Source organism: Syngnathus scovelli, chromosome 13 (genome assembly GCF_024217435.2).
Source record: "Syngnathus scovelli strain Florida chromosome 13, RoL_Ssco_1.2, whole genome shotgun sequence".
NCBI classification, from domain to species: Eukaryota; Metazoa; Chordata; class Actinopteri; order Syngnathiformes; family Syngnathidae; genus Syngnathus; species Syngnathus scovelli.
The window spans coordinates 8093959-8116604 of record NC_090859.1 but is presented as its reverse complement, the minus strand read 5'-3'; the positions used below and the strand labels follow the sequence as shown (position 1 = coordinate 8116604).

Sequence of the window (22646 nt, the reverse complement as noted above, 5' to 3'; positions counted from 1 at the left end):
AAATCTGTAATGATGTCATGGCTTCATTTGGCTTCCACCATGCTACCAAAAGTGCCATTTAGCTTCGGTTTGCAGCACATTGGAAATGCCTTGCAGGCAGCGCAATCTCTCTTTAAGTACGGGCCTTAATGGGAACAATGTCAAACAGAAGAAGACACAGACTGTTTAAAAGTTGTTGTTTTTTTGTGGACATGTCCCCTCAGTGTTCCGCTTCTGGCAAAAACATTAGAGTCTTGACATTTTTGGATATAAGTTGGGATATAAATAGCACGGATCTTTGTTGTTCCAATTTGTGCAAGCCCTCTTGAGATCAACTTCAGGGTTATATCTCCACGCTCACTGCCCCGCTTAGTAGAAAATCACAATGCCTTTGCTTTATTTTCATGTTCCCCCGACAACATGGGAATCATCCCGTCCTGCCTGGTTGCTCCCTGTCTTTTTCAATCATCCTCAATGTCTCATCTAAGAGGTTATTCACAAAGTGGAACACACAGCGGGCAAAATCCACAAAAAGAATATGACTGCATGAAAACAAAAAGATCTTTTGTGGAGGTCAAACGTGTTAAAACAGACAATAGAAAGCAAAGCATTTATGATACTATAGCAACGTGATGAATTAGCGGCGTCGGCAAAGCAGACAGAGATCAGTGTCAATGTTCTATGAAATCCATCACTGAGAGCCAGTTTAAGACTGTCATGGCACACAGGAGGCTGGTAAATGCGGATCACCCACGCAAGCACATGTACTGTATGGTAGATTCATCACTTCTTGGATGTCGGGATGCTAATAAAACCTTGAACTGATACGTTATGATGTCATCAAATGAGATTATAACTACGAGAGAAGGGCATTGCAGGGAGATCGCCAATTCTAATAAAAAAAAAAAGCAGTTCTCAGGAGCAAGTATTTGATGCACATGCACCAGTTGTTATATATTGTTAATCACAGCAATAGATTGATTGAACTCGAATGGTGGCTGTAGTTCAGTGCCCAGCTCCTTGTTCGTAACCCCAGCACCAGTCCGAGAGCTCCGCATGAGAAGCTAATGGGTCAAAATCCAATGAATGGTCGCTGGTAGCTGCCATAGAGGTTCTAAAAATAAAGGCAGCATAATCAGATTGATGAAAGTCCTGCCTGTTTGAGGGCCTCCTCCCGAGCCATCTGGCGGATGAGTTTTCAGCATGTCACTGGCGCTCACCTAGCATGAGTCAGCGCTGATTAGCATGCTTTTGCTCTCCTATAAACATTTAGGTCACAAATAAGATAGCTGTACGGTGTTTGATATTATGTCAGTTGTGTGCCTTCAAGAAACGCTCGTTAAATGCCCTTGTTTGCTTTCTTGACAATGGCCGGAGGAGTCGATCGATACCAATTTCAGTCTTGGTGGTAAACAGGCCGAGCCGTAGCCAGAAACTGATACACTGCAAGTCAAAACTGTTTTCAACCCAGTTTTTAGTTGGCTGAAATGGGCTTGCTTTTAAGACTTGAAGAACATCTTTAAATAAGGAGATATCGTCAGTGTGTGACAAAATCCGGGCGTGAAATCAGTAGACTCTCCCTAAATTAATAAAAAAATAAATGAGAAGAAAGGCTGTAAATGCACCAGCAACAACATTAAAAGACATTCATAGATCTTTGCCAAGTACAGGCTATGTCCTCCAAGCAATAACCATCTACTGTGCCACGATGGTTTGTCTGCTAATTTTAAACATCTTAAGAGCTTTGCAAATGTGTTAGCTATGGTAAATTAAAAGCATACAAATCATTTGAATGGCATGCACTCTAGAAATTTAGTTAAAAAGATAACTGAACAAAGTTTTCGTTTGTTTTTAAACCTGTTTTGTTCTGCTACTGGGCCATGCAGAATGAGGATCTATATACAATTTTATGCCAGAACAATTTTTCTGTGCAACAGTGGAGTGTCATTTGTACCACTCTAGTTATTTGTATTACGATGGCTATTTATTAAAATTTGCAGTTAAACAAAACACTGCTTCAATGTTATATTAGAGTTGAATTTATACAGGACGGTATCACTACACTCAGTGAGGGAAGGATAGGACAACAAAGGATAGGACAATTTAAGGCAGGACAGGCCATGATAGGGCAGGGCAGGGCAGGGCAGGGCAGGGCAGGGCAGGGCAGGGCAGGGCAGGGCAGGGCAGGACAGGACAGGACAGGACAGGACAGGACAGGACAGGACAGGACAGGACAGGACAGGACAGGACAGGACCGATAGGATAGGATAGGATAGGATAGGATAGGATAGGATAGGATAGGATAGGATAGGATAGGATAGGATAGGATAGGATAGGGAAAAGAGTCGTGTATTGTAATTAGGGAGTGACCTCACACCAAACACTTTACTTGGTATGTGTCGATTGGTACATGCTAGTGAATTGACACCATCCCGCATATGCAAAATATGTTCAAAGAGGAAGAACCAGGAAGAACGCGCAAGAGGCCGACAGAAAATTAAAGGAGCTGGAGGAATTTCTGCAAATCACTGGCCGCGATAGACAAACGCTGCATGTTTGCATTTTTTTCTCAACGTATCTTCAGAGGAAATCTCAAATGAAAAAGAAAACACTGCAAATGCTTGGCGAAAAAACAACACATGGTCACACGAAGAGGCGTCATTGCCCATTAGTCACAGCATGATGACTTGTCGCTCCGTCACAATCGGTTTAGTTACAGCGCACCACCATCCCATTGCCTCATAGTCACACAGCAAAGACCACTTGGCATACCACAGCATATAAACAAAAATGTAATACGCTCTTTGGCTGCTTGCAGAGAGACACAGCACGATATTTAATGTGTCTTGGAAGTATGCCACTCAACGGGTTTAAGCGGATTCTACTTAAGTGTCATATTAACACGAGCTAATGATGCTAAAGCAGCTAGTGGCCTCTTGAACCTCTTACTAACATCGCCAGATGTTGTCTTGCTCTTCAGTCAGGATCACATTTTCTCTATTGCGAAAGAAAGATAGCAATTGATTTTGAGGTGAATGATGTTCAAGCCAAAAAGTCACATCACTTGGTACGTATCTTGATATTTTACAATTTTCAGCCCATCGTTTTTTCATTTTTTAAAGATAAATGTTCTTGGTTCTATCGATTCTGGAGGAACACAAGATGGATGAAGAAGGAGAGATCAAAAGTCAAAAGTAATTTTTGGGATCATCTCTACACAAATCACTTTTCAAATTGGCTTGAGCTAACCATCACTTAAAATAGTTTTTTGTTGTAGCAAGAGCTAGGAATTGATTTGGAAAGATATTGGATCAGAAATGGCCAAGCTTGGTCTTTTTGATTCATCTTGTTGAAAACCTCAGCCTGGATCAATTTTTAATACTATCACGTTCGCCTAGGCAGGGAACATCTGATACCGAATCAGAAAATTGATCAACCACTGTACACGATCACAGCACATATGATTCAATCTTGTCCAGGGATTCATGTTCATTAATCGTAACTGCCTGCCCCAACATGACACAAGGACGAAGAAGCTTCTACCTCTATTGATTCTAAATTATCGACACACGAGAGCTCAGGTAGTGGAGATCCAATTTAAAACCTTTTAAGCTGATCAATGTCATCATTCTACAGTTTGGGTTATTCTTTTCAACCAATTTGTTTCAAGATTTCAAACATGATAGTTCCACATTAAAGCAAGTTTCATACTGATTTGAGAAAAATAGCGGACAAAGGTTTGAGCGTAAAATCCCAAATAACTTCAATGAGCAGCTGATGGAGAAAAACAAAGCAGTTCCCCCAAACAATTTCCATAGCAGAGCACAGAATGTAATTTGCCTCCATGTCTTTCCCACACTCTTTCATCTATTTTGAGTTTGTTTGTCGGCCTTTCCATTTCATGGCTGTTTTGTGGTTGGCCTAAAAATGAAGCATGTACACTGGAATGTTTGGCCCTGGGCCCTTCCTATAGACGTCATCGGGGCTGATTAGCACATGATTGGCCCCGCTGGGATTCTGCTATTTCAGTTGTTGCATCTGATCAATGATATTATTTTTTTACGCTACTTAGTATCATAACCATTCATTCAGTTCACATGATTGTGACAGTGAGAATGAACCCTGTTTCTTATTCACTGACCTTTTTTTTTTACATTGTTCAAAAATACCATTTGTTAAGTAATTAAGACCACGTACATTCATTAAAACTTCCATTGTTGTCTCCATTACAGATGCCAGAAACCGTGTGCTGGATGTAGCAAAGCATCCCTCAAATAAGGGAGGGACAGTACGTGTATGTGCTGTTGGTTTGTTTGTTTGTTTGTTTGTTTGTTTGTTTGTTTGTTTGTTTGTTTGTTTGTTTGTTTGTTTGTTTGTTTGTTTGTTTGTTTGTTTGGTTATTTAATTATCTAATCACATTTTGAAGGTTGTTATTTTCTCAGTTAGTAGTATTACTTAAGAAGGGAATGTCTCAAAACCTAGTAGAGAGTGTGCCAAGTAGATCATATTTTATTTATTTATTCATCTTTAACTTGAGGAATTCTCAATTTTTGTCATTACTGTCTACTTGCATTGGGGCAAAATGAGGAAGTGACCCATTTTTCTCAGACAAAGACTATTCATTCACAAAGTACATGAATTAACTCACTGGGTGATTTCCTACTAAAATGTCAAACAGCTATATAATAGAATATTTATTTAGTTTTGTTGGGAGCTATTTTTTTTTTAAAGTTTTTAAAGCAGGTTTGTTGGTGTGTTAGTTTTAATTTGCTTTTATTTTTTCCAAAATGCTTTATTTAAGTTTGGTTTTCCATTAGTGTTAAGTTGCTGATATAGTAAACGGCAATTCCGGAATGACCTTCTTTCTTCTGTACAGCCATACGTACAATAATATTAAAATAAATACATTCAAAATAAACCCTGAAGGCTGATGTATGAAAATAATTACGTAAAATGAAAATGGACATTTTTCACTGTGTTGTAAAATGTAAAATGCAGTTTTAGTTCATTATATATATAGTTTTTAAAGCAGATTTTATTTCATTGACGAAAACAATGCGAGTTGTTATTTAGTTCATTTTTGTTAACTATTATATAACCATGCTAGCCACAGGGGGTTAGGCATACAACACATCTATCTAATACACACTTGATCCAAACATCCTTATAGCTCCATGAATTCCACTTACATCTGCAGTGTCAGACAGCAGGTGTTGCTCGAGAGAACTGCCCTCCCTGGTCAGCCACTTCTTGGGCACGGTGCGGTCAGCCAAGTTTCCCATGACCACTTGCTCTAACAAGCCGGTGATGACCCTCCCATTTTGGACGCTGCTCGCAAATGTGGTAGACGCCTTATCTCACCGTTTTCACCCTGATTTACCGACACGGCCCCTATCTCTGCTTCCTCTCCTCTTGCGTCACTGACACACTTACACACACTTGACGTTCCAGAGACCACCCCAATGTCTTCCCGTAGATGCACACACATTTTTCTTTCACATGCAAATCTGGGTTAGATCTGTTCCGTTTTGAGCGGTTGCTAAAATAAGGTGACCTCCTGCATAGCACACAAAAGAAAAATGAAGGTGAACAGAACAAATTCAGGAGGGGATCACTCCTGTTCCCGTTCTGTTTTATTGGCCAGGTAACAAGTTTTGGTAGTGAGAGACTTATTGTAAAAAGGATGTGTCAATTTCAAGCCAGTCAGTTAAAGAGCACAAAGAGAAACACAAACATTCACTTTCACACCATCAAACACAAGATGCCCAAAATTCAATATTTATGTCAGGGGTGTTCAAACTTTTTCTTCTTAGGCCCACTTTCACATTCTTCAAATAATATTAATGACACTAAAACCAAATTATTGGTTTACGTAAAGAAATGCAAAACATATTGTTTTGATGTATTTTTATCATTTTTTATTGATTGTTTGATTTAAAAAAGGAGCTAGGGGTTGAGAAGAAACTTATTGTCTTCTTTGCCAGCCTGTACATTGCAGGCAAACAACAGTCTCGATGATTTATTTTTAGTACATGCAGCGAGCCACTAAGAACAGACTGTGGGCCGCAAATGGCCCGGAGCTGTAGTTTGGACACCCCTCATCTATTTGGAATGCATTAAGCAGAAGCTTTGCTGAAATCAAAGCGCTAAATCTTTACTCATGTGTATGGTTGTGTTTTTGCGTGTGCGACTTCTGCAGGCCAGAAAGTGCAATCGAATTAACAAGTGAGCAATTTCATTACAAACACCTCCTGAGGTGAAGGGTCACGGCAACTCGAGCGCTTTAAACTTTCATCTTTGCCCCCGCCATATGAGCCAAATGGCTCAACAGGCTGTCTATTTAAGGACCCTGTCTCGTTCTATCTCTCGACATATTTCCTTCACGCGGGTTTGCTTCGCACACCATCTGTCAGCGCCTCTTGTAAAGATTCTGTCATCGCTCGGAGATTAACGAACACTACAAGGGATAAAACAGGTCCTTCTCAAACAACAATTAGGATAAAGGCACTATCCTACTGTCCTTGCATATTGCAAGGGGAAAAAGGCATTTTGAAAAACATCAGGTATATATCAAATTTGGCAAAAAATCCTTGAATGCCTTGCGAATGATCATCTAAAGGAGTTTTTATTCAGCAATTTCGGAAAAAGGGCAGAGCACAGCTGAGAACGTTTGTAACTGTACTTTTGCTGCTGCCAATCTTGACCAGCTCTGTCTTTTAATCTCAGTGGGAACACTCTGGTTAAATAAATGGTAGATTTAAAAAAAAAAAAGTCTAGCTTGTAACCTTCAGATCATTTGAACCTTATTCATAGAGCACTTTAAAACCACGCCGTGTGGCAGTCTTTTAAAATTAGAACAATCTTCCAGAACAACAGTTTCAAGTACATGTATCATAAATATATTATGAATAGTGGCTGCAAAGCTCAGATCTCGCAGAGCATTTTAAAGCAAGATCTAACAATTTGACCAGCTTCAAAGCTATTTGTGTGGTACTCCGGCTTGTAAATAGAACTGTGCGGCCATAGAAACCCATTTCGTATCCTAGGAAACATTTGCCATTACTTTCTAATAATTATATTCCTTGAGGGTACCATGAAAGTAGGTTAGTGTATTTCCTCCACTCTAATTGACAACGTGCCTCAATTCATCACATCGTCTGTACTGCTTGAATAAATAAACACCTCACCGCAAATTTTAAACATCAATTATTTATTTGCAACCAAATATGAAAAATTTAATATGATTAAAACCATTTAAAAAAAATTATGACCTTCTTTTCTAATACCCACGTTCCCTTGAATAAACACTACAAAAAAACATTTTTCTTGCCTAAAAAATTGTTCTCCTTTACATATTACTTTTCATTATTATTGTAGTACCTTATGGCACCAAATTAAATTTGTTGTGTCTAACCTAAGAGAACATGTCAGACAGATGTTAAAATATCAATGTGAGAAATTCCCATTTTTAATTAACAGGTTGTCACTTTATGCTTTTGCATCACTCGCATTAGTGTTCAATTAGCACTTGCATCGGTCCTGACGCCTCTTTTCTTCGAAGTTTCTGCTTGTTTCAAAAATATATCATTATTTCCAGTCATGCTAGCGTCTGGGGGTGGGGGGCATTCCGGAGGCAACATTCCAGTTCCACAATGTTACATGAACATGTCTAATCAAATTGTGCCACTGGCCTGCTCCAACTCTCCTGCTCTCCCATGATGTCCTACGTAAGACTTTTCTATTTATATACTCTTTCCTAATTGGATGGAGTGAAAGCAATGTAGCCACTTCCTTCCTCTTTTTCCAGCCAGTGGGACAGATAGCAAGACTCCTCTTGTTCTGTCTGGAATCCCCAAAATGGAGGGGGGGGTGTCTTTAAAACATTTATAAGCTGCTAATGAGGCTGTGCAGAATTTTGTGTTGCGTACATCTGCAGTGTAAGTGTTGAAGGGAGTTATACTGCAATAAAACACTTTTCCGTACAAAAAGATCAATTTGCATAATCTTGGAAAAGAAATACGCACAAAAGAGCATTCAGTGAGTTACTTGCAGCTAATGACAATGCCAGTTTTTTTTCTTTCAAATAATGACTACAACAACTACTTGTATATTCTTGACGTACCCTATTTGACTTCTTTTTGACACAGAGTGCACATGTTTGGAAATTGACGGCGGCGCAAGAGGAAAAAGCATTTTCATTAGAGCTCTCTGCTAATCTGCGTGTCTCAGCTATAATGTGATTAACTGCCAACTCTATTGGCTCGGCGTCTGCATACAGAGTCACAAACATGCATGCACACACACTCACACACATACATACATACAAACACACACACTGGGAAATGAGAGTCTTACCTCGGTCATGTGAATAAGGTAGAATCGGAGTTCTTCGGCATAATCTGTATGAGAAAAAAGAACATCACCTTAATTACCGCCAGTCTGTATTTTCCTTGAAACAAGGATTACATTCTAAAAGATGCTTTAACCTCAATTAATTGCTGTCTGTGTTGTAGAATAGCCTCATCTAATATAGAAACTTCACTTTGCGACTCAGAAAGAAAAGCCAACTAGCTGCAGTTAGTCATGGTTTTCGACAAGCAGAACAGTAGTATGAAAAAAAAATATTCCTCGGCTCCAGTAAAATCATTCAAATAAATGACTACCCTTCAGTAAATGCCCACACCCAGGTCTTAAATAAGAAAAAAAAAAAGATGAGACCTCGCTCCTCTCTTACACCAAAAAATAAAGACCTTCTCAAATAAATTAATTCAAATAAACACCACCTACTAACTGCACTTGCCAAAAAGAACAACCCCGGCCGGCACTTGACGAATGAACAAGAAAAGGTCACGCCACTATTATACAAGAGCTCCACTGAAATAAATGAAGCAAGCATCTGAGACTCACTGCTGATGTGTAAATACAGACCAACGGCCTCTATAAAGAAATAAAGAACAAAAGCTAGCACTACCTTTACACAAGCACTTGTCAAGAAAATTATAAAAGCCTCCTCGCAAATAAATCAATTGAATTAAATTGGTACTCTCTGAATTTGAGTAAACGCTCTTCTCCCCAGTGACTATATGATTGAATAAAGAAGAAAAGAAAGCTCTACCATCACACAAATATTCATCAGAAAAATATGAAAGATTCCCCATTAATAAATCGATTAAAATAAGCAACAACTGGCATTCCCTGTCATTGAATAAAAATTAAATCCCAGCCTCTATATGGAGAAGATGAAAAAGAAACATTGAGCTCATTTTCTGAAATAAATACAGGAGGCCCGTCCATAAGTTCATTCAGCTAAACACCAGGTACACCCATCCATCCGTACTATGCAAATAAATAGGCAGTTACGACAATAGCCAGCAGAGGTCACTGTTGGATATTTTTACCAGCTGCTTTACAGATTTGTCCCTAACAGTTTGGTTGGCTAATTTGGCTTCATAAGAGGGGAAAAATATGAGATACACCAACAATTATAATGAGATGCACAATTGGCTGGGGATTCATTGTCATGGCAACACTGTCAAAAGAAAACTTCATGGACAGCTGATCATTGTTGCATGCAGGTTGTCCCTGACCCTTGTTGTTTCCCACGCTCTAACATGTAAGTATCATGTAGGCAGAAACACTGGACAGCTGTTGTATTGAACTTGGCTGGATTTTTTTTTTTGTACACACAAACACAGCATTAACACACACACACGCGTCATAAACAAAAAGTTGAAACAAACACAGTCCCCCACTGGCGCCTCTTTCCTGACTGACGCTGCTGAACAGAGAAAAAATAAAAAATAAAACACAATAAAAACAATGACAGGCAGGCAGCAGGGCGGAGATGTGTGTCTGTAACTGTGTCCGCTTATGACAACACACACATACACATGCACACAGGCACACAAAAACAATGCACAAGCAATCCTGAAAGTGTCCCCTGATGACCTCAGATTACGTGACAAGTGACAGAGGTGACATAATTTATTGGGGGATATTTTGTCTCTAGTGCAACACATTGCTTGTAGCAAGAAAAATAAACTCTACCCAACAATTCTATTGACTTCTATTTGAGTTAACTTCATTTCATTTTATTCTATTTCATTCCATTTCAATTCAGTGTTATTATTATTTTGTTGTCATTATTATATGCCATTCTTGCAACTATTATGAATTTTTTTTATCTGCAATCAACAAATCATGTTTATTATTTTATTATTTTACATTAGTTATTGAATTGCGTTTTATCTCAAGTTTATTTATTAAATGAGGTTAAACCAACAAAAGTAATATTTTGCTTGCAATAAACACTAGTATTTCATTTTCAACAAGCATTTGAACAAAAAAAATAATGCTATTTATTTTAAATAATTTTATTTGATGTTTTTTTTTTCATCAAGAAGTAGTTTCCTGTTTTTTATGCAAGATTTTCAAACAAGATCTCCACACCTCTTTGCCTCCACTTCGTCCAATAGAAAATCATGCACCAAAGATTTTGGACAGTGTGACACTCATAATAAGGACTTGTGACGAGTCAAAACAATAGAGAACAAAATAACACAATGGTGTTCAATATTATTCATGTGAAACAATGTGCTGCTTGAGGTGGGGGGCTACAAATACATTACTGACCACCCTGTGTGTCTATACTCAAGCCAAATATTTAGAGTGAGTCATGACATGAGGTGCACTACGAAGTGCACTGGCACAGGAGATGACTGTTTACTGGGGACTAGAATGGAAAGACAAAGCAGCAGGAACTCAGCGGGGATGTCGCTCCCTAAATATCCCAGGTCAAAGGAGGGTTTATTGCTAAATGTGATGTTTGCTTTTGCCATTCAACATGTCTCAAACACACTTAAACAAATAAAAACTTTGTTTTGATGTTCTCATGGATGCGAGTGGAGACTTGGTCAGAGACATCGGAACAATCTGAGCCAATCAGGGGATGATGCTTTGAGAATAATTGTGTAAAGCCCTTTGAGACTGCTTGTGATTTAGGGCTATACAAATAAACTTGACTTGACTTGATACAAGTGCCTTTCATGCCCACTTTTTGATTGACTCATTTAGAGAGGTATGGAACCTTTTTCTGAATTTTGTTATTTACTCATTAAATGGAAATGTAATTTCCAACTAGATGTCCACTGCCATATTTCCCAGCATGCACTTTGACACATTCAGACATACCATCCTGTAGTCGCAGGTGTCGAAGGTACAAAGGGCTCTGGAGGACGTTACACTTGCCGGGCTCGTCTTCTCTCGTGACCAACATCAAGTCTGTGTAGACGAACACGGTAACCTGAAATGGATAATGAAATGAGAGAACAATCAGGAGATTAATAAATATACTGCGCTCGTAAAATAATATAATATAGTATATTAAAAAAAAGAGGTAGGGAGTGAATTTTATTTATTATTATTATTAGTAGTAGTAGTACTACACTTTATATTATTAGTACTTTCTATAGATATTTTTTTCTTTTTATAAAACGGCATCTAACAGAAACTGACCTTGAGGGAGTGATGCTTGCTCTCATGTAAAATCATTTCCTCTGTTACGATGAGAGCTCGACTGCACAGGTCCAGAGGCTGCTTACAACACACAGGTTGCTTTTATTAGAATTATTATAGCAAATGTAAATTAATGTCATAGACACAAAAATGACTCACCTGAACAAATATGGGGAAAATTAGGATTTTGGGCGCCGAAGAGACATATCCGTAGTTACCATGAGGGACGTGAGAGCGGACAATAGTGCAGTTTTGGTAGTTGGCAAAGTTGGCACTCTGCTGAGGGTAGTTGGGCACGCCGGTACCGGTAGAAGTGTTTTTTGATGTCTTGCTATTGTTGGAGCGACGCAGGAAGCCAGTGCGACTGGAGAAAGGACCACCTCCGCTAGGACCGGACGACAAGGTTCCAACGCCACCAGCGGAACCAGCGGCCGGGTTTGAGGCCCCAGAGGTCTGCCGCGTGCTATACAACCTGCTGGCTAAAAGACAAGATAATAAAGATTACAATAAATTCAGAGTGAAAAATGCTCATTTGATTACAATAGTGACAAAAGCATATTTTATTAAATCTTTCACACTCTAAGCAATTAAATGAGGTACTCGTGGTTAGCTATCCTCGTTTTCACAGCTTAAGCTTTCTGAGTGTGTATTTTTGTGTATTTTTCTAAACATGTTTAGTTAGTTTACAGACTACTTCAATTAACGTAATTATTAAGCTGTTTCATTCTAAACTAATAAAAAGAAATAAAACAAGGAACAAGATGTACATCTGTCTTACCTAACGTTCCTTGATCCTCCTGATAAACTGGCCTCAAGATCTGAAAGCAGAAAAAAATGGTACATTACACTCGTTTCACACTAAAATAAAATCACTAATGTAGGATTTCATCATAACATGACATGTACTGTAAATGCTGTCATGTCGTCACTTTGCGGAGAGATAACATGAAAGCATTGTGTTTGTGTTGCCAGCAGTCCTTTCAAAGTAAATTTAGCCTGCACATGTAAACAATGGTAACTACTTAAATGCTTAATGCTTGGTATTGTACAATGAACCTATGATTATCATTCATTCTTATTCTCTGAATCATCTCCTGTTTGACTTTGAGTCAAATGTGTAATCACACAGAGACATTTTCACACGATCCACTTCAGCTCAATGAGACACAAGGGGGTGATTTGATGATTAGAAAGTAGTTATGGGTATTAAAAAAAATGCTAGGCCGGTTAGGTGCTCTCACACAAAAATGTGTTAGTAATGTGTAATTAGACTGTTATTAACTAAGGAACTCATTTGAAACTCATTGCTTTTGAAAACAAGTTTTCTTTATTGATGCAACCACTAGATGCAACCATCAGTACATAGTGTACACAATTCTGGAAATATCCCCATGTGTCATCCATGAACTGTTGCATTAAACATGGTCAAAATAATCAGGATACCTGTGCGATAAATGATGCAATTAATAAACATATGCTTTGTTTACCAGATGTCTTTGTATGGCCGGACATTAGGATGGCGGACTAAGTGCTTAATTGTCGTCTGACGGCACTTCCTGCGTTCACAATAAAAGGAACATTGAAGGAAGCCCTTGTGTAAAGTCACTATCAATTAGCACCAGGGATGAAGGGTAGGGAGACATATCTAGCATGAGCCATCATGTGACCGTGGTGAGGATGAGGAGGACGGAGGAGATGATGTAGATGCAGCCCACCACCAGTCTGCGGTACCTGGCTTCCGGGGTTGAAGGGGGCCAGGATGATGTAGTTGTCGCCGTTGGATGCCTTCACCCTGGTTCCCTTCAGCGTGGCGGTGTGAGGATGCTGGAGGTGCCGCGGCCTGCCGTCCAGCTCCTCGGCCGAGCCGCCCTGGGCGCCCCACCTCAGGGTGCCCACGCTTACGCTGCCGCCTGCGACGCCGTCCGAGCCGTTGACCAGAAGCCTCCGGGAGGCCGTGGTGCGGTGGTGCGCCGGGAGCGGAGGGATAGCCGGCGGGGTTCGACCGGTGCCCAAGTCTGGGGTGCGCCGGCGGGCGGGTGGCGAAGGTGTGTCGTAGTTGGAAATGGACTGCTTGTAAGAGGGTCGGTGGATGAGACCCTCAAAGTTGGGCTTGGCTGAGGGCCCGCTGCGCCATACCACAACTGTGATCTCATTTGCACTGTTTCTGTGGTCACATGACAGGATTGCATTAATTATTAGAGAAAGAACGCTGTTGATTGTGAATAAAAATAATCCCAAAGTGCTGTAGATGACATAGCTCAATATCAATTTTCCACCAATGCTATCACGGTCTCTATTCTTTGTCAAAGTGAGAATCGTACAGATTTGGGATACTATTCAAAGTAAACAAAATGACGGGTGGTCTTACCTAATGGCATGAGCCAAGTCTGCACATTTCCACTGCTCCACGGGCTGACCATTGAGCTGCAAAAGCGTATCCAGGTGCTGTAGACCCGCCTGGTCCGCAGGGCCTCCTGCCACGAAAAACCACAACAAAGACACATCACTCAAGGTATACGATTCCAGGGCATGTGGGATTTTTTTTTTTTTTTTTTAAAGCTTGTTTATTCGATTGAAGGAGAAAATGGATGCAGGTTCCCCCTATTAACGGTGACACCCCACTGCTTGGCTTGATCCTCGCAGCAATCCTCAAAGCGAAAAGATGAAAAACACAGGCCACATGTGACATTATTTTTTTATGACAGGGAGAATTATTCATGAGGCTTCAAAAGTGGATCGATAATTGGGAAATAGGTGCAATATGGTGAAAAAGAGGCTGTTTAAATGCACCAAAGTGAGTGAAAATAGAAGCAGATAGTAAAGCTAACTGGTTATGGGTAATAATAATGAATGGCGATGTGTGATTTTACAAGGAGCAGTTAAATTAGTTTCCACTATCACTCCATTTTACAAATTTGCCAAGGTTACCAAAACTACACATCGTTATGGTACCAGTTTTTGAAAACCAAAGCACATCAGTGAATTTGACACCCAAGGGTGCGGGTGTTGATTTATTCACACTCATGGTCTTCTCACCATGTGCAAAGGCCACATTTTGGATGCCTTCCATTGATTACTGTATTTTCCTCTTTCATGTTTCACAGTGTAAAAGCAAGGAAAATCATGGTTCACTGTTCCAAACTTTACCATAACAAGCTAAAGTGAACATCTATACTAGGCAAAATGTCTTTACAAACCCCAAAAACTCTTCAGAAAATGCTGATAAAAATGTTCTTTACAGAGAACAGGGGAAATGTGAGGAATATTTTGGGGGAAACTGAAAATACCCAAAAGTTAATTATCTGGCCTGGCACCTGGAGGGGTCCAAGCATACTTTAGGAGGAGACCGGTGCCCCTCTGGGCCACCCTCTAGCTCCGCCAGTGCACAAGACACGCCTCGCCTTCTTTTTGTATGCAAAGAAAGGACAATAATCTGAATGTCCTCCATTATTTGCTGCTTTTGTCTTCTTTGTTCCATTCATTAGTAAAATACACAGTGGAGCTGAATTTATCTATATCACAATACGCTTGCTGTCTGCAAAAAAAAACAATATGAAATCTTAGGTTGCCACGATTTGCGTGCAATCCTATTCTTTGTTCTACTAAATATAAATAGGAAACATCAGCCAAATCAGGATTAAATATTCCAACTCATACCAGAATCTAAGCTATACTGCTTGGTAGAAACATGGCTTGGTATTGTTTTGACATTCTTGCCTGGATCAACACCCTGCACCCTCACAGGCGAATCAGAGCAGATGGTGAATCCGTATCCATCCTTTCCTCGAAGGATGGTCACCTGCAACACAAAGACACAAGCAGATCATCAGTTTGGCTTTGCATGGCCTTATTTGCACTCAACAACCAAGCGGAGGATATGAAAGTAGCGGACTGGCAAGGAAACCAGGAGTAATTAAGCCGATTTGTTTTCGAAGTCCGCTTCCTATGTGAACTGTCTTGACGGCAGTTTTCCTGAGGAAGCCAATTAGCTGAGCTGGTGAGAAAAACAACTCCCACAGAGGGAAGACTGACTTTCTTTGTTCACCGCCGGCGGAGGAATGCCTTGCCTCGTGAGGCATTGTCAGGTAACCCGGCTCCCATTCATATGCCAAATGTGTCGCCCTCATAAAAGACAGATATGTGGAAATTCATTGACTGAAAATACTAGGATGGAAATTGATTGTCGAAGTTTGGCCGAAACAATACGAGTTTCAAATTGTCTTCGCCAGGGTCGTTCACAGCGTTGCAGTTCCATGTACCCACTCCCAATTTTCAACTCAATCACATTTCTGACAGGCTTCAAATTCATTTGATAGCCATACGTCCCATTTTGACACTCTGAATACAAAAATACCAGAGATAACGTGAGTTGTTTGCTGTCCGAGGTTTCTGTGTCTTCTTTTTAGATGTCAAACTTGTGATTTATCTGCTGAATGCATGCTGCGCATTTAGGCTTGAGGCGGCTTCTTTTCTTGTCCACAATGTGTTGTTTGAACTGACTGGAGGTGGTGTGACAGATTTACCCTCGGGTGGAGAGAGGAAAGGAAACATCCAGAGATCCAGCCAATATCAGGAGTGACTAAATCTGACCCAGAATCATCAAGGTCAGTCCACGTCCAATTCGGAACATTTCCACCAAGGTCAGCCACAATCAAAAGTGACCACTAGGGTTAAATAAAATTGTTATATAAAAGAGGAGATTAGCAAAAACAAAATGTATTCTCAACAAAAGTATTCAGTGGCATAATGCAACTATTCAGGGGCCCTGCAGCTTGGAATGACCCTAAAACGTCAGACGCGATTGCAAATTCATGAGAAAGACGGCAAAGAAACGGGTGAATAACGGGTCAAATTGTTGTGACTCAGCAACCGTAAAAAAAAAAAACAATCTGACTGACAGAAGCAAGACATTTTGAAGCATCTCAAATAATATACAGAATATATGCGCATGTTTGTAGGTAAAAAAAAAAAGTTCCTGGAGGTGGCAAATGACACAATTGGACATTAAAAAGTAATAATGACAAATTAGGTTTACCTATTCATAGACTTCTGCAATTAAGAAGGTTAAATATCAACCCGCCCACTATGATGGCCAAACCGTGACCGACCCCAACATATTCCTTTCCACTGTTTTCTGTGGAAATGACTGATTACAAATCCAAACAAACAAGAGGTTTCACTGCATAGCTAAGCACAGTTCAACTATACTCATATTTTCAGGTAAATAAATACTGCAGTGCAAGAATAAAATCATAATGTGAGCTGACAATAAAAGTAAAAATAAAAGTCATTTAAAATGTATGAGAGCGGAGGGATTAATATTTCAGCAAAATGGACACTGGAAATATGAATGGATGCAAACCATGGGTTTAAACATATCTTGTACACTTTAAGACAGGCTCATATGTGTTCATGCATGAGCTCTTGAGTCTTCCTCTTTTTAGCATTCATCCCTCAGTGCACCGCCTTTCACTGAGCACGGAGAGGAACAGTCGCTAATTGCAATACACCGCTTGTCTTAATTGTGACAGCGTTACGTGTGTATCATTAGTGAGATCATCCATGCTTTGAGTTGGATTGGAAATCACACATCACACACATCTCCTGGTCAACTAGTCATTTTCCTCTTCCTCTTGGGTAAGACAATGTTATCTGGGTCAGTATGTTCAGTGAGTGGAGCGCCACACACGCACACAAAACTAATGGCGTTATGTATTTTGGTGCTAAGGTTTTCTTGGCTACACATGACATTACGGAGACTAGTCTACAAACATTATGTCTGATTGTGTGTCTTTCAAAGCTGCCAATACGTATCCACAAGGCTACATTATTTTATTTTATTTTTAAATTGTGACTTACAGTTGTGTAAAGGTTATGAGAAATATTTCTTATGGTCTGATTCTTACGCAGCTAATATCCCAAAGAGTATACTTTATAACTGATGACCACACACATATACTATGAATATATAAATATATAAATACATTCGCAGGGGTGTGCTTAGTTGCTCTCATACTGTGTGGCGTTCTCAAGATGACTGGTGGGGGTGGGGGGTAATTTCGTTCCAAGACCAACGTAATTAGGTAGACCCCAAGGACCACAAAAAAGCCCACAGGCCTGCTCTAAAAATAGCTCCCCAGTAAAGCGATCATTTAAAATAGTTGACAATTGCAGGGATTGGGGCAAATGAGATTTACTTTTTTTTCACATTTTTCAGGAAACTCTGATCAGTGATTGGCTCCATAATCCTGATCATGTAAATCGTAGTTGAGATGCTGGGTTTTTTATACTCATCTTGTATCAGAGCTGTACCCTGAGGCGCTCTGTTCTGATCTATTTTGATGTCTGACACACTAACACACACACACCTGTGGTAGTCTACATCCGATGCAGAGGTGACACAACCCGTGAATGGTGTGCATCACGCCCCCTCCTCCTCTTCCTCCCGCCGTCCCGTTCAAGTCGGCCGAAAGAACGCACACGCTGCGGCGCTGGTTCTCAGGTCGCCCGGCACCCTTGCAGCCCGAGTACCTCCACAGCCGCCTCTGCGCGGCCGAGTGCGTGCGGGCGGGACTTGGCGCCGCCTCCTCTTCCTCCTGCTGGGACTTGAGCGTGTTGTGGATCATCTCAGCCTCACGTCGCTCGGAATTCTTTTTATGCAGCAAAAGTCAGATTCCCAGGAAGTTTGTCGCTCAGTTTGCTGAGCTATCTTCCATTCACGATTGGTGGTAATGATGTCATCAAGGTGGCAATCTTCTTCAGTCTTCTTCTTCCAGATTGGTGCCCTCTGGCCTCCTGAGCTCGCATGGACCGCCGGCGACGCGGAGTCGAGACTGGTGCTCGGGCCACTGTCGCTGCTGGCAGGAGCGCTCATGGGAACTCTTCAGCAGCAGAAGAATAGGAGGAAGTTCCTCCCACCACCAGCAGCAGCACTGAACCCCCCATTAACACACACATACACACACATAGACGCACACATGGACCCACGCATACCTCGCCAACCTCCACGGCCCGCATAGATTTGAGTGTCTGCCCGCGATAAGGCCCGTTTGCTTCCTGTGTCCACACTATGAGCTTCTCATAGGTGCCGCAGATCACTTTTACAGATACACACACACAAAGTTGCAATGAATGTCAGAGCAACAAGTGTGTGAATGAGATTGAATGATTTTTTTTTTTGACGTAATCAAAAAATGCAAGCGAGCACCACTTGTGGGCAAATGACTGTGACGCAAGTGCGTCCACACTTCCATCAACCTTTATCCAGACTTGTTTGTTATGTTTTCACCTTCCATATTTCCTCTGCTTTTCCTTTCAAGCCCCCACCCCCTCCCCTGTCGACCAAATTGTGCGGAAATTCACAGCTCTGCGAATCCATGACAATCGCTCCTCCTCTGCCAGTTATCCAAACACCACTTGTATTTTTGTTTTTAATATCGACACCCATGGGAAAGTGGTGGTAATCTGACATTAAAAAAACATAGACAAGAAATATTGGCAGCTAGTTAGACTAAATTATTAGTATCTCGAAACTTTTTTCACCAACTGGAAATATTCGTGACAAAAAATCTGTGTCGGGGTCAAAGTGTTGTCATTGTAAAAAAAGTTGGAAAGATAATGCTGTCCTAACTGCTTTACAGATGTGAAAATAAATTAAACACGATTAATAAATTGTTGAAAACAAAGTCGTGGACTTGAATGACAAAGACAGGAAATCCTGTCCGTTTCATTTTTGATCAATTTTACTGACTTCTTACTCTGCTAAAATAAACAAACCATTGCATAACATCACTTCTCATAATCGTTTTCTCTGAACATCCCTTGTTGTCCCTCCTTTTTCAAATGTTGAAGGAAAGAAAAGCGATGATAGCTGGACTTTTGAGATTTAAATTTTTGGTCAAAAGTATTTTTCATGTAATTTTAATGTCACTTTGAATGTAACTTTTACTTAAGTTTTAAATACTTTTTAAGCAACATTTTTACTTTACATTTTTAAATCATATGTTAACTAAACTTACTATATATGTACGGCAATTAACATCAACACGTTTTTCTGCTTTTAAGTAACTAAGCCACTTCCTTTTTCGTAAAAGACTACACCACTATACAAAAGGTGCCATTTTGAAATGAAGCGAGGTGAACTGTAAGATTCTCACAGCAAAAACTAATTTATCATTCTGCATCTGTATCCAACTCTGTGCCCAAGTTAGTCATCAAGGCTCTCCTTTGGCTAATGAATCACAAAATGTTCGTGTATGGTTGTGAATGTCCCCTTGTCAGACATCCACACATACAAGACAGCGACTAGTGTGAGCAGGAACAAATCCCTTTAATTAACGGTTTGCATCTTTACATGTCTCTCGCTGGCATTGGCCGTCTCGTGGAATGAAACACTGACAGGGAAGGAACAGAAAAAAGGGAGAGAACGTTCCCCAAAGCGCTAATAAAGAAGCTGCGGAGGGCCCATTTTCTTAAGATCCCCTCATAGTGGAGGTAATGGCAGCTTTTCCCTGTTTGCTTTTTTGAAAAGCGGCTAGGGTTACCACGTCAAGCACACAAAAAACACTTTTGTCTTGCTTTCACGCGGCGCTGTTCACCTCTAAATGGGCAGAAGGACGGATTAGAGGGCGAGAAGAAAAGCACGTCTCAGGGGAGAGGAGATTGAAATGCTTGTCTGCCGGCCAGATGAGGCCAATCTGGTCTTTAGTGGTGTGGGTTCACGCTCTCCCGGATGTAAAAAAAAAAAAGTAGCTATCAAAGGAGGCGGCGTGCTCACAAGCATTCAAACCAACACGGCAGTTCTAACATTTTGAAGGTCACATTGTTCCAAGTGAGAAGGATGTGAGACAACTGTCCAAGTGGCAGATATTGCCAAAAACAAAACAAAAAAACACCAAAGCGCTTGCTGTCAGATTGGATTGTTAAACGTAAACAAAAAAGAAGAAAGATCAGCAGAGTGATTAGCAAATCTGCCTCATAGTTCTGAGTTTTAGGCTTCTGTTGTGGAGTTTGTTCTCCCTGCACTATGAATGTGAGTGTGAATAGCTGTTTGGCTGGAGACTAGTCCAAGGTGGTTCCCGTCCCTTACACCAAGTCAACTGGGCTAGGCTCCAGCTCACCCAGGACCTTAATGAGGCCAGCACCATAGAAAATGGTGAACTGATGAATAGGAAGTCCATTAAGTCGGGTCGACTGAATAGCAGCATGAGCTGTTTAATAGCTACGAGCTACTTTGGTCATGGTCATATTCTTAAAGCTGGCAGACATCTTCATGATGTTATGAAAATGTGATGTTTTATTGACTGTATATATTACAGTAGTTAATTTCTTTTTACACTTTTGTGCCATTTTTTTCAAAGCAATGGCGAAGCCCATCTGCACGCCCCCCCCTCCATCTACTACTAGTTGTCAATTTGGTTGACTTTTGGATGATAAAAAGGACACACGCATACATACACTCCCCAAAAAACTACAAAACTGCAATACAAAACTCCTAAAATTTGGAATCCATCCAAAAATATAAGGGACAATACGATGAGTGTGACAAGTGTAAGTCAAGCAACAAATTCTTACTTACGCTTCATCACAATTTTTGAAAAGATAAATAGTTTTATTGATCATATTTTCAGTGGCTAACTTTGTTTAATGTTACACTTGGGTGGTAAATAAGATTATTAATAAATGCAATGAGGAGGTAAAGTGGTAATTTTTATATGCATCAACTACTCATTTGTGAAATACACAAAATAAAAAATGGCTCACATTTTAGTTTTGTCTATAAAAAGACATTGGCAAAAAAGTAACTCAAAATTTGCAAAAATACTAATAAGATCTAAATTTTAGGGAAAAAACATGAAGATTGTGAAGTTAGAGTCAAGCCACTGTGGCCAACTGCATTAGCCAAGAGCTTTTTACACTTTTTGCAAAAACAATGCAAAATGTGTCTGAACATGCATTCATTTGTCATTAAAAATTATGTTTAGTTGTTTTAATTACTTTTTCAATTTAATATGATTAATATTTTAGTTTTTTTTTCCTAATATTACATTTTTAGTAATTGTCTTATTTTTACACTTAAACGACAGTAACATTTTCAAATTATACTTAAACATTGCTTGTGCAGCAAATATCATTGTGATGAGGAGTTTCCATTATTTCCGATGGGAAAAATATTAATGTTTCACCATACATATTTTCCATTAAGCATCAACAAACAAATCCAACAGTATTAGAGTTAACTGTTCTAATATTGGACAATAACCAGGATACAGATAATACACAGAGAATGCACACAATTGTGGCTATAGGCAGATAGCAGGCAATCCATCATCCAAAATCAATTACAAATGAACTGTATATAATTGAATTGAATTTGGCTGCTTCTGGTAAACACACACATTCTGCACGTACTGTACACACACATGGCCAGTATACATCTGCTCTGGGATCTTTGTCAAGGACAAGAAATGACAACTCGCTTAAAGGGTGACTAGGTATCCCACTTGTGCTATGGTTCCATAAAGGAAACTAAATTGGAAAATAGCACTAGATTAAAAGAATGAGACCCTGACACATATTAATAATATCAAAACAATCTTGGTCGTTCGAGGAATATCCAAACTCTTGCTTCACAGCCAACCTCGCCCTTCTTTGTGATACATGGCCAACAGACAGATGTGTCAAAGCCATTAGCACAGTGACAGATCAGGAGCTAATGCTCGCCGACAAGCAAAGTGATGCAGGGGATTGCGGTAACAAGGGGAGTGCAATGGCTGATAATGTTCTTCATGACTCTGCTCATGTAAGGAGATAGTACCTTGTATGTGTTGTGTTATTATATTTATTATTTGTTATTACATGGGCTGTGTACAGTCCATTTGCATTATTACTACAGCCAACAGGGCTGGAGGAAGATCCAAAATGTTTTTTCTCCACTTTTGATTCAATTTAATGCGCATAAACACATCACAAACAAGACTCAAAATACTGAATATAGTTGTAATATTCTTCGAATAACCTTGTGATTTTATAGAACACATCAAGTGGCCAACACCTCAAGTGTCCAAAGCCCTCAATGAGCCTTGGGTAAATCCATGAAAAACTCATGCGTCATCAGTGTAAAAAGCCCAGAAGGATGATGAGCCATATGAAGG

General features: G+C 40.0%; 1 protein-coding gene across 6 annotated transcripts in view; it reads right to left on the bottom strand.

The window, feature by feature from the left end:
* Nucleotides 1–22646, bottom strand: part of rgs3a (regulator of G protein signaling 3a) — an 88461-nt gene that overhangs the window by 48773 nt on the left and 17042 nt on the right. For 4 of the 6 annotated variants that reach the window (XM_049738239.2, XM_049738240.2, XM_049738242.2 and 1 more), the window contains 8 exons: nucleotides 15211–15292; nucleotides 13862–13967; nucleotides 13225–13657; nucleotides 12272–12311; nucleotides 11653–11972; nucleotides 11494–11571; nucleotides 11170–11281; nucleotides 8335–8378 (listed from right to left, as the gene is read on the bottom strand). In XM_049738239.2, coding sequence (XP_049594196.1) covers nucleotides 8335–8378; nucleotides 11170–11281; nucleotides 11494–11571; nucleotides 11653–11972; nucleotides 12272–12311; nucleotides 13225–13657; nucleotides 13862–13967; nucleotides 15211–15292 — 1215 coding nt within the window. Of the gene's footprint in view, nucleotides 1–5168; nucleotides 5549–8334; nucleotides 8379–11169; nucleotides 11282–11493; nucleotides 11572–11652; nucleotides 11973–12271; nucleotides 12312–13224; nucleotides 13658–13861; nucleotides 13968–15210; nucleotides 15293–17861; nucleotides 18622–22646 lie in introns of those variants that run through there. The other 2 variants (XM_049738241.2, XM_049738244.2) reach the window with 2 other exon arrangements.